This window comes from Parus major, chromosome 3 (assembly GCF_001522545.3).
Source record: "Parus major isolate Abel chromosome 3, Parus_major1.1, whole genome shotgun sequence".
Taxonomy (NCBI): Eukaryota; Metazoa; Chordata; class Aves; order Passeriformes; family Paridae; genus Parus; species Parus major.
In genome coordinates, this window is record NC_031770.1 from 56,043,757 (window position 1) to 56,056,554 (window position 12,798).

Below are 12,798 nucleotides of genomic sequence, written 5' to 3' on the forward strand. Positions count from 1 at the left end.
GCTTCCGCTTTATTTTGCTTTTTTATTTTTTTTTCCCCATCCAAGTCACCCCCAAACGTCAGCTCCGACAGGCAGAAAGAAGCCAGTAAATCCCTTCCTCTGCTCCCCCGCAATGAAAAGCACCCAAAGCTTTTGCGTACTCAACGTTTATTAAAAATAGTATGAAATGGTCCCTGGGAGAAGTTACAATTCTAGTACAAGTCCCTTTTTCTGGTTGGTTGGTTGTTTTCCCCTCCCTCCCAACTCCACTGATTGCATGAGATGCGAGTTAAACATTCTCCTAAAGCCGTTCAAACAAATCTAGATGTGCGTCCACAGATTTACCTTCTATCCATATTTACAATACTTTACAAGCTATATTAAATAAATATAGGCTCTGCTACACCTCGGCGTCTTAAATATGTACAACATTATTTCTCAGCCGGATTTTACTAGATAGATACGGGTCCTATCACAGGGGGTGTGCTGACTGTAACAAGTGATCCCTGTGGTACGAGCTAGTAAGTACCATGACCAACCAGCCCACAAAACAACAATTCCTAGCCAATGCAAGATACGTGTGGTAAATAATTTAGTCAGTTCTAATAAATTCAAGTCCTCAAATCTTAGTCTACAAGTAATTAGCTGTACACTGGTTTTCCTTATGGTAACCAGTGTAGTAAATTACCAGCTGTTCTGGAAGGACAGTGCTCTGTAACTGAGGGGATACGTGGTTAGTAAAAATAGTATTCCAATGAAATTCCTTTGTTTATTGATATGTTTAACTTGGTACTGGCTTTATCCATGTAATCTGAAAAATGTAAGCACCAAAAAAGAACAATCACACAAGATGATCAGTGTAGATGTATCTAGGCTTTCCTTTAGGTACAATGTTTTCAAGTAACAGAATCCAAAACTGTGCAACAAAGATGATAAAGGAGAATTAAGCATAGATGGTATTGGAAAGCCTGTCCTTGCTCTAAACGGTAGCATTTAGTCTATGCATTATTTGCAAAAGAATGGAATGTATTCTCATTTTTAAGCTGCTTTTTATTGTACATACATTGGATTAGAGTCAGCCCTGACTGATTTACAAAATATATCTCTTACGCCTCTCTGTCAGGAAAGGTCACTTCCTGCTACAGGAGATGCATGCCCTGGGGGCTGCAGCTTGTCACTCAACCAGCAGTATCACTGAACCACCCTATGGGCCGAACGTGCTCCACACTTAGTATTTCACCCAAGAATCTGGCCCTCATTCGCTCACAGGCTTACTGGGACTTGAACAAATGCCCAGCAGGTCACTGCATGCAACACACAGCTTTGTCTCTACACAGCAGCTTTTGACTGCTGGGTGCTGAGCTACAAGTTACTCAGAGTTTGTTTGCGTGTCACAAACACCACCATCACTGGAGGTACCAAAACTGGTGTAGCCCTCTTGACAAGCAGACAGCTCCCCTTCTAATGCCAAAACCATTCCCCAGGCAAGGACCGTGTCATAGCCACGGGTTCTCATAAAAAGCCTCCACTGCCTGTCTTCTGCCTCTTATGCAGCTCCAGAAAGCAGAAGAGACTTCAGGCACAGAGCTATCTGCCTGGCGCAAGTACTAGGACTAGATTTTCTTTAAAACTTAAGAAGCTTGCTGTAAAATAATGTAACATATGCATTGGTCCCAGACATTTGGAATCTGTCTGTATGTGCAATTGCAGATGTAGCCTGTTGGTTTAATCACCAGAAGCCTGCTCAGAAATCTGCACAGTGACAGGAGCAGCTGCCCAGCCAAATGCTCCTGTATGTAAGCAGAGTAATCACACAGGTATTTTGGATGCAGAACACTGGACACCAAATGGAAAGTCTAAATATTAAGGTTTCCAAATGATAAAATGGTTCAAGCATCAAATGGCATCACACCTGGTTCGATGGCAAGAATCAGGGGGTAATACACCTAACAAAGGAAGAGATGTGAAGGTTCAGTAGGAGATGAGAAGTTTACATGCACTATAGAGAGATCCCAGACAGTGCACATGTGGCCTTTTTCACATCCAGGATTCCAAACCATTTTTAAAAGATATATTTTGCATCTATTTACAACACTATTGCAATACAATGCCTGATAGTGTAATATTATGGAAATACATGATGCCAGTACTGATTGTCCTAGTATATACTCTGTCATGATAAGGTAGTACAGCTAGAAATTATTGAAAGCATCAAGCAAAGCTACTTGAACTGAGACACTGAAACTTTTCCCTTAAAGACTGGACAATATTCTGCTGATTAGGAGATGGTACTCTCCACAGGTAGTCATTCAGTTTATCTGAATCACTGTATGCAGTCAGATACGGGGTAAGTGCGTGTTTGCTGCTGGCAGACTTTGCAGGGCTACAGGAGACAGTTTTGCCACAGAACGTTTCAGAAGGAACAGCATCTGCGTTACGCAGTTTAGGATCGGATTTCCTTGTTTGGTTCGGAGAAGTCTCCAAGTCAGATCCCTCATCTTCAGACTTTATTTCAACGTAATCATCATCATCCCCTTCTCCTCCTTCAGAATCTTTGAAATTAGAAAAATAGTTCTGAGTGGCCATCTGTGCTGTCAGAGGGGAGGCTCTGTTCACTCTCAGGACCTTCTGAGAATCCTGAAGAATCATGTCTGAACAGTTTTCAGAGATCTGCTTTCTCATCTCCAGCCCTGTACATCCTGAAGCAATTCCAGGAGTTTGATGGCTGTTGAATTGAAAGTTCCTATTCAAATGGAGCCTTTTCTTATCAATTTCATTATTATATACAATTGATTCTCCAGACCTGTTGACCACTATTGAGGACGAGGACTGTGACCTGCTGTATGCCTGTGGTTTTACACTGCTTACTCTCCTCCCCAGTGAGTTATAGACGTGATCTTGATGCAAGTTTTCTTTGTTTGGTTGGCTTATAATGGCGCTCCACCTCTGCGCTGGGACATGCAAACGGTTGGAAATCTGAAGGGAAGGCACGGAGCCAGCTGAGGGCAACTGCTTTGAACTGCTTTTTGTACCAGCTTCTGTATATGAGTTCTTGGACTTTGGGTCCTGGGATTCGGAACACGGAGAGAAGTCGGCCAGCTCGCCGTTACTGTACGTAGAATGCAAAAGCCAATCTTCTGCTCTTGGGCATTCACTGGCAGGCTGGGAACGGGGAGGACATGTGGCCATGGGTGTGGAAAACCTCCCAGCCGACGGGTCCTGAGGAGTGGCCCCAGCTTCCTTGTGGACCTTAGGAGTACTCTCTCTGAAGACAATTTGGTCATAAAGCTGGGAATATTCAGCTATTCTGGCACCTAGAAAGAAGAGAAAACTAACTTAGCAGAGACAAGGAATGCATTTCAGTGAATCATGGGAAAATTTAAAAATCTCAGAATGCTTAGTATCAGTAGAGAACAGCTTTCAGTTGTGTCAATAAATTTGGCCTCTGCAAAGTAACATGAAACATTGGAAGCTGGAAAGGCCTTTGGATGCACATTTCAGTACACTTTTTTTAGGAAAAGAGGTATAAAATATCATGCTACAGCGAGCAGTCATGCAGGACACAATGCAACACACGATTCCAATAATACGCTGCTTGTTTCATGTTAAAATGGAAAAGAACATTCTAAAAATGGCCTGGTAAATAAGATATTTAGGGGCTTTTAAAAATATCACAAGAAGGCAAGAATGACACTCTGGTGCATGGAGTCTGCTGGCTCCACATCTTCCATCTGTTTCAATTGATCATGGACAAACATAATTCCAGAGCTGCTGCATATCCATGACTTTGCACATTCATTAGCTCACAGAAAGATTATCAGCTCTTTCTTATCTGACAACATTCCTTATGTTTATGGGTATGATTCTGAATGGTACCTAAGCAAATGTATGTGACTTGTTAGAAGGCAGACTGACTTCAAAATTCAACATTGGTTTAGTGAAACTCTCAAGATCTATTAAAGGAAGTAACTGCTTTTCTGCAGGGAGGCCAGTAATGCTCCAGGCATGATTTCTACTTCCAGCCTCAGTTGAACTGCTCTTTCCTGACACTGCCCTGCTACTTCCTCCTCAAGTTATCAAGTAACAAGGAATGAGATATAAAGGACCATTAATGCTAAAGCAGTCTGAGAAAATTTATTTCAGTTGCAACACAGAAAAAAAACAATCCTGATACTCAATGACCAAGGTGAGGAAAACTCATAATCTTCCAGTTCAGAACACAAAGTTCACTGAAAGTTACTGAAGAAAAGTATCTGTACAGAAATGTTTTTAACATACCAATAGCAGGACCTCCTTGTTTCTTCTCCTCCAGAATAGCAGCAAGATCTTTGTGTTTCATTTTCTGTTGTCTGCTAGCTGTCTGTTCCTGCTCTGGACTTTTAACTTTCAAAAGCTGGTTAGCCTTCTTAATTTTTTGACTGTACTGCCTTGCCATCATAAAAACTCTGTTCTTTGTTTTATCCATAACAGCCAAGTCATTTTCCACACCCTCTGCAGGTGTGCTGGACAGAACACTACAGGCGGGCTCATATGGACTATCTACAAAAGGCGTCTCACTGGAGAAGGAAGACCTGTTCAAACTCAAAAAAGAGTTCTCCTTGCATGGTGTACTGTCTTCAAGCCTGAGATTAGCCTCACTTATGGTGGCAGCCCTGGGCTTCACAGTTTTAGGGAAAATAGGAGTTTCTGGCAGAGACAGAGTAGAGAGTGAATACTCTACATCTTTACTCAGTTCAGGTGTGCTACCAGCATGCAGCCTTTCCTGCATGTCATCTTTACAAACAGGAAAGGCTGCAAGGACACGGTCTCTTGTTTTCTCCTCATTTTTCTTGATGTAGTTCTCCAGGTCATTCCAAATCTCATCTACTTCTTCTGAGAGCTTGTCTGCTGCAGACTTGTGTGACAGAGAGTCAGAGTTGGAGGAGCTATCTACTAAGCTCAAGTAGTCATTGTCAACGGGAACACGATGGTAAGGACTTTCATCTTCACTGAACTGGAGACTCTCTTCGGAAACAAAATGTCGTAGATTGTCACAATACGCAAAGTCTTTTTCCAAGAAACTCCTCCTTTTAGAGGATTTTAAGGGGTCATGTTTAAAATTCAATAGAGATGTTTCTGGAAGCAGTATGGTGTCATAGATGTTGTCTTCAACAATTCTGAGCTCATCCAAACTTGAAGTTGGTGCTTCTTTACTGAGCAGTATCTCCTCCCTACTAGCATGAATGGAGGTCCCCTTTTGATTTGTTGTTTTCTTTTTGGAAGCTGAATCTGAGCTGCTTTTGTTTTCAGCCTCATACAGAGAGTCTCTAGCGGATCTCCGGGGACCACGGCGTGTCTCCTCCCTTCTTGTCAGACCCATCAGCTTTAAGTCTTCATAGCTTATGTTATCATAAACATGCTCAATATCATCGATAGTAAGCTCCTCTGAAGATTCAGGATACGCATTCCTACTGCTCCCCTCTGCTATCTTCACTTCCCTTCGAGAACCACGCTCCCCTGTTTTATACCTGGTGCTGGCTGGACACGTGTTGCTTTCACCAGCACTACTGGCCCGTCTAACAATTTTGTGACGAGTGGGGCTGGAAGTCTCGTTTTGATGCGCTTGCCCCAAGTGCCAGCTGCAAGGACGCCCAGAAGAACCCCTCCTTTCTCCACCAGGAGCTGAACTTGTGCTGGATGTAGACGCCGATGGTACAAACATCTGGTAATCGTCCTCATCGTCTTCGTTCTCATAAGGTGGGCGCCGGCTGGGGAACAATGCCTGCCTGATCTGATGGTCTGTCCAGATGTTTCTGACAGAAGTACTGCCCCCCAGGATATTCATGATCAGAGTGTTGCTCTGGGGTGTGCTGAATTGTCTAGCAGACTGTGGCTGTCTAGCTGTGCAGGAAAATGGAAGATCAGTATTCAACTGCATTGACTCTTCATCTGAAGGGTCCTTGGAGCTCTGTGGAGATTTGAAAATTGCAGGTAACATTAGCATATCCCTCTAATAATACAGCAATTCCCTCTTTTCACAGGACTGCCATAGCACCAGTGTGTCCTGCAGCAGAGAATCGTGTGGAGATGGGCAGGGCAAGTGCTCTCTCTCAACAGAGAGTGAGGGAGCCAAGGTGGCAGTGCCAAAATACTTTGCCTCCTAATCCTTACCATGGCTCAAAGTTCACTCTGGGTGTTTAATAACATCTTACTTCAAATACAAGACAGTAGCTTATGTTAATGCATGAGTAATTAAAGGCAAATTTGTTTGGCAGGAGTTAGATTAAACCTTTTATGCTAACTCTGCAGTTTCACAGTTGGATTAAGCTAATCTGACTCTGGGCTTATGCCAAAAGTTTTGTTCTTCTCCTTTTCCTTGCCTATAACCCTAGCAGAAAGGAATCTTACGCTCTCTAGCACATGCCACTAAAAATTTCTTTTTCTTTTTAGTGTAGGTTTTCATCCAGATCTAATTTACAGCAAGGCCACGAGCTCACTAATTCCACCATAAAGGATGCTTTAGATATTGCTGGCCAGAGTCTGGGGAAGAGAGGGAAAGAGAATTCCTTTTGTCTTCAATTAATTCTGACTGGTTTGGTTGTTTTTCCCCCAAAAATAAAGTCTTTTGTCATAGATATGAATATTTTAATGATATGAACATCGATACATAACATAAACAGAAAATGATGTATCTGTCAACCTAGGGAAGACAGATTCCTTTGACATGCATACAATGCACAGCAAAATAGAAGTAAAAAATAATAATTACTTACCTGCATTTCACATTTATTGAGATTGAGACTTCTCCGTTTTTCAACATTTTCAGCAGCTTGACTATTAAGTCTTTTTCTTCCCCCTTTTGATTTCTGCAGTGAGTTTTGCTGTGATTTTAAAGAAAAAAAAAATGGGAGGGGTAATAAAATCTACAGTTCTTTGTAGAGTCTAGTTCAGAGGAATTATTAGGAGCTAGAACAGGTCAGGGACCTATACTGGGAGATGAAACAACTTATGAGTCATCAGCACTGCCAAAAGAATTATTCGGAGCTTATGAAACCTCTAAAAGTATCATTGCCACATTCAGTAGTAACCATTAAGTATCAAATTTTTTGTGGTATTTTGTGCTTACTAATTCTTTTGTTCTTACTTATTTTGGCAAGAGGAAGAATTACAAGACACTCCACTACACTGGTACAAGATACTATTTTGTCAAATACTTATAATGCAAATAGTGTAATTTCAAAGAGGAAATTCAGTCAGCTTCAACAAGAATTTCAGTGACTGGTTTCAGATAATTCACAAAATAAATGAACCACACAAGGATATGGCCTCAGTATCAACTAAACCAAATAAACTGAAAATCTAGACTCTTTAATACAAAGTTGGATTTTTAGTCTTTCAAAGGTACTATGTATGAGTGGAAACATCATAACTGAGTAAGAAAAACTACCATCTGTGCAGTAGTAAGAGATAAAGACTCTCATTTTAAGAAATCCAACTCAAAACTTCTCATATTCAAGTTCACCACATATTTATTTGTAGCTGCTGCCAGAGGCTCACAGATCAAGAAACATCCCATCACATGCAGCTGTGCCTGAACCTTAATATTCAAGTCCTTGCTTTCTCTGCCTGAAGCCTAAAAAGGCTTTTTAATGGCATCAGCTGAAGAAGCAAGGAAAAGCCAGTTGTGTGCAACAGGTAAAACCTCTCTGTAACAGCTAGGTTGGAGAACTGCAAAGGACTAATTAAAATCCAAGTAGTGGGAATTTCTCCCCCTGTATAGGGGCTTTTATATCTTCTCTGTTAAAATCCAAGTGAGTATTTTATAAAACCTAAATAAAAATGTTTCTAAGGAGAGAAAGTTGCCAACATTTGCAATGCATTCCTTCCTGTTTTACATACAATTTCAATCCTTCTTCCATTCTCCCCAGGAAAAAAATTATTTTACTTTTTCCCCTCTTTTTCCTACCTGTTCAGACTCTTCCTCATCATCAGCATCAATCTGTTCTGCTGCAGAAGTCTGAAGAGTTTCATCATGATCACTACTGTAGGCTGGTTCAATAGACTCTTGAAACTGGCTTTCCAGCCCACTGGATTCCAGTGAAACCTTTTTTCTAGAATTCAGCAGGGTTTCACTTGATCCCAGCTTGGTGGCTTGAGATAACAGGGCTCCTTCAATGCCCATCCGCTTGAAAAAAACAAATCATGAAACTTTGATTAGAAGCTTATAGAGATTCTATATTTTAATAAGATCCTCTTAGATCTGATTCACAGGCAATGTTTAACCTACAGTCAGTTAGCTGCATTGAAATGATATTTATAAAGAAGTACAACAACTAGTACTTTTCCATATAATATTTAAAACTGAAAAAATATACGCAAAAGACCCCATTCACATCAAATCCTGAGCTTTGATATTATGGCATGAAGTAATATCTAATGTACTCCATTTATAACACACACACACTCTTTAAATTTCATCCTAAATAAAACCCTAAGACCTAAAATTCAAAATGAGACTTTCAAACTGCACAGGGAATTGCAATACAAATTCTTACAGAAAATGTAAAAATTAGAAATGCTCATTACAATCTGCTGAAGCTGCATATGCTCCGTTTGGTGACTTATCATTTTACATATATATATATGTATATGTATATATGTATAATGATATATCAGAGTAAGTTGAAACTTCACAGTCTTATTTAATAAATGCAAAGATAATATGATCCAAAGAATAAACACTATTTTTATGCACTGCACTTCCTTGAGTCTACTGGTACTTTTAAGTATCCTATAGCACTAGTAATTGATTGGACTGCATTATAAACCACAACCACATATGAATCAGTGATTTTTTTCCTTATTAAATATTCCCGAAATTGTAAGCTGTATTTCTACTTCTTTCATTCCAGTAATCTTATTTGAGATGCTCAATAACATTTATGGGTTTGTTTTCATTCTTAAGGTCATGTGTTAATGTCAACACAACCATGAAGATGCAGATTCTCCAGCAAATACTGTGCTCTAATATCATATGAATGGGCTAAAACAAGGAATTTAAGAAATGGCTTACCTTCTGCATATCTGGGCTTACATCTGAAAAATGAAAATCAATGAAACACATCAATGAAAAATCAAACTGGTGTGATCAATCAAACTATGCCCATTTCAATGCTACCCCAATTATGAATTCCCCTAAGGGGGTTGAATGCAGCAGTGATTAAGCAAATAGACTATATAAGACTTCTGATAAAACAGAGACAGCATCAGCTTTACCAGAGTTCTGCTTGAGGCCCTGATTTTGCAGCACTGCTGTGACTTGAGGAACCATTCACAATCACCAGGACTTGGTGTGTTCATTTCCTAAGATGTTTACAGGACCAATCCCCAAGTGTGGGAAAGCAGGTATTAAATTTAAACATGAACATTTTAGGGTTGGTGGTTTTTCTTGGTTTTTTTTTTTTGTTTTTTTTCTTTTCCCCCAAATTCCTCTTCTTCCCCCTGATGTATTTAGGGACAGTTACAAGAAAAAATAATCTGTCTTCAGTTCTACAAAGCACAGAAGCACCAGGTTGGTAAACAGTACACAAGGTATCTTACCATTTGACTTCAAAACTTTATGGACTCTAGATGAAGGTTCTGAAAAAGACAACAACACGTTTACCCACTGTGGCATTCCACAGAAAGCTGTGGACATCCTGGACAACTTTTTTATAATATGTACGTAAAACTTTAAGCTTCTTAGCCCACACAGTGAAGCCAGATTTTAATTTCTTTATTACAAAATTTCCTCACACAGAAGAGTTTTTGAAGTGTTAAATCTACAGCTGTTACCAAAGAACATATTTGTTTCTCAATACAATAGCAGTTGTCCTCCATTCATCAAGACACACATAAATTTTTATCCCATGCTGAGATTCCTGCTTTCAAAAGACCTGGTCACCTCTGTTATCTGCTCTACAGTGTTAGAGGTTTTCTATTAGAAATATACATAAGGAACCAAAGTCTTAGATGGGTTTAGATAGTGTAAGTAGCTGAAGATTACATAGAAGGCCCTTTGATCAGTATTTCGTATTCTTCCTTTCACAGAAAGAGCAGCACCAGCACAAGAAAGGTGTGCAAACACCTCAGATACAAAGGAGAACATACCTCAAACATAGTAAGAACTTGACTACAAATGCTGCTGTATGTTAAATCATTGCATCAATATTCTCATAAGCCTTAAGTAATTCCCAATATACAGAGTTACACACCAAACTGGAAATGTCTTTAAGGGGACAAAGAGGGGAACACAAGGACTGTAATAGGAAGTCACCCAACTACAAAGACATTGGTAATGTCTTTGAGAGTAATTATGGATGTATGTATGATCTAGGAGGGAAAAAAAAGCCCAAAGTCAGCAAAAACACCTCTGAAATTTCTATTATCCATGTGGCAAACATTACACAAAGTACAGATAGTAGTCATGTTTTGAAATAATAAGCCTATCGTAATCAGGATGGAATCACTTCTGAGACAATAACTGCAGTATGGGGGGAAGTCAGATTTAAATAATGTGACTGGTATTCTTGCATATGGACTTTTAGAGAGTGCCAACTGTTCTTTATACAGCCACCATTACAAATGTATATTCCTTAATTTAAATGCAAACAGTAGATAAAAAAATAAATTACAAAATAGCAAATGGTTAATGAGATACTTCATCCACATTGGAGAGATACTGTGGCATGTTAAATCTGCCTGGAGTGCAGATTAAAAATCAATTCCATGTGCCCAGCCTAATCCACCCCTAAAACAACCCAGATTGTTTTCCCTTTTTAACATCTAGGGCATAAATGAGTTTATTCACCTGATTTCCTTCTCACTCTGTGAGGAGTAGTGCCTTCCTTAGGTTGGTATGATGATTTCATTTCTCCCTCGGGGCTATAGTGGAAGCCTGGGTGATCTGTGGAACAAGCAGAGGCATGGGGAATAAGAGAGCGACAAGGATGGCACTTCACACACCTTGGCAGCTCTCTTTGGAGGCCATGCCATCATCCCTTTATGCCTAATACAGTTGTACCTCATCAGAGCCTGAAGCTACACAAGCAAGGTATGCTGCAGTAGGGTAGCTGATTACCCAGGCAGCCATGGGAATGCTTTACCCATGTAGGGCTAACCCAGGAACCTTTATCCACCACCATCATGTTTGTTTGCCAGTTTCTCAGTCAGGGCCTTCCCAACAAACTCTACAGGATTTCCATGTAATTTTGCCTTTTTCAGCAGGGTCAAAATTCAAGGGACATAAGCCTGGCATTCTTCCACCGCATATGACATCAACAGCTGAAGCCAAAATTCTGAAGATGGTTTTATTAATTTTTAGAACAAAAGTGAAAAAGAACCAACTTACGTATGGCATCCATTTCGAGAATTGCCTGCTTGGCCTGGAAGAGAAAAAGTAGCAAATGAAGAAGTTAAAGCTGTTAGTAGCAGGGCAAGTTGCATATTACAGACAGTAGTGAGCTTATATGCAAGTAACAGCAAATTTAATTTGGGGGCTAATAAATATGGTTATCAGCATTATTTTTTTTTGTTTGTTTGTATTTTTTGTTTTCCTCTGTATATTGGACATGTTACATATGGGTAGGAAAATTTTGGTGGCAGGAACTCACCAGAGCTTATCTCCAGGTCTGCACACCAAACCTGTTGTTCACTACACCCAGAACCTTTGTCTTGCGTGCCCACCTGTGCACAGGCAGCGCAAGGAGAGGAAGAGTGTGTGCCAAAAAAAAAATAAAAATCATGATTTGCTTTAAATAAGACTGGAGGATAAAGAGAATCTCCTGATTGCTTAAAATTTGTCCCTTTTTTTAATAGAAAAAATATTCCGGATGTTTTAGGAGGTGTATCAACTACTAAGTAAGAAAATAATCTAAACTGAAATCTGTTGTCTAAGATGCTTCCCCTTGTGCAGGTGCTGTTTGGTAATTTTCCACCAGGCGTCACTATTACACTCTCCAGAAGCTGGGCAGACAGAAGCCTCACAACCAGCAATTACTGCTCTGACAGAAAAAAAACAACTAAAAATGTGCAGATAACTTCAAAGATTTATTTCACTGTACTTTCTCAAGTGAAATTTTATCTCTGAGAAGAAAATATTCTTCACATTTTTTTCCACAGATAAAAATCAAACAAGAAATAAGAAAAAAAATTGGATACAAAGGCTGAGATCATGCTGTAAATTTTTTTAACAACCTAATAAATTGAAGTAAGTATTAACAGTGTAAGTATAGATACTAGCATAAACATTATACCTTCAATAGACTTTGTCAACAAAAAGAGAAGAGGAGAATTAGCAATAGGACCTGCTAGAGCTTTTTTCTCCCAAAAGTCTCTTTTTGTTACACTGTTGAAAATGCGTGTCAGTACAGTAAGGTGCATGTCAGTCACAGGTAACATTTTCTAGCCATTACAGCATAAAACTGAGTGAAAGCACAGTCAGGGAAACTGAAAAACCAAGAGCAAACTCAGTGTGAAAAAATATCCTGTTTCCACACAAGTCAGCGTCTGCTGTGTCCTGGCAAGGGCTAATGAGAGTTAACCCCCTTTGAGAGGTGCTGTATGTTACACTGGGAGGCGTCACCTCAAGCTCTGAGACTGGATTCCATAAATAAGAGTAGGAGATTTCTTCATTCCAAGATATTATAGCTATGTAGTTGCAGCCAAGTATGTGCTGCCCATGGCTTCACTGCTATGGTATACATTTAAAGATATAAGATACATACATTAATTAACATCCTGGAGTCTAAGCTTTCTGTATATTGCAGCTAGCAAGACTGTTCTAAGTTAGTACCCATACAA

The 12,798-nt window shown here is 39.7% G+C and overlaps 1 protein-coding gene across 2 annotated transcripts in view; it reads right to left on the bottom strand.

Annotated features, from left to right (window-relative positions):
• Nucleotides 1-130: 130 nt before the first annotated feature.
• PLEKHG1 (pleckstrin homology and RhoGEF domain containing G1) overlaps nucleotides 131-12,798 on the bottom strand; it is a 126,743-nt gene continuing 114,075 nt past the window's right edge. For both annotated transcript variants that reach the window (XM_015623059.3, XM_015623062.3), the window contains exons 13-20: nucleotides 11,348-11,381; nucleotides 10,808-10,903; nucleotides 9,559-9,597; nucleotides 9,032-9,054; nucleotides 7,925-8,143; nucleotides 6,732-6,839; nucleotides 4,258-5,926; nucleotides 131-3,293 (exon numbers count right to left, since the gene is read on the bottom strand). In XM_015623059.3, the coding sequence (XP_015478545.1) occupies nucleotides 2,191-3,293; nucleotides 4,258-5,926; nucleotides 6,732-6,839; nucleotides 7,925-8,143; nucleotides 9,032-9,054; nucleotides 9,559-9,597; nucleotides 10,808-10,903; nucleotides 11,348-11,381 (3,291 nt within the window). In that variant the 3' untranslated portion in view covers nucleotides 131-2,190. The remainder of the gene's footprint in view (nucleotides 3,294-4,257; nucleotides 5,927-6,731; nucleotides 6,840-7,924; nucleotides 8,144-9,031; nucleotides 9,055-9,558; nucleotides 9,598-10,807; nucleotides 10,904-11,347; nucleotides 11,382-12,798) is intronic.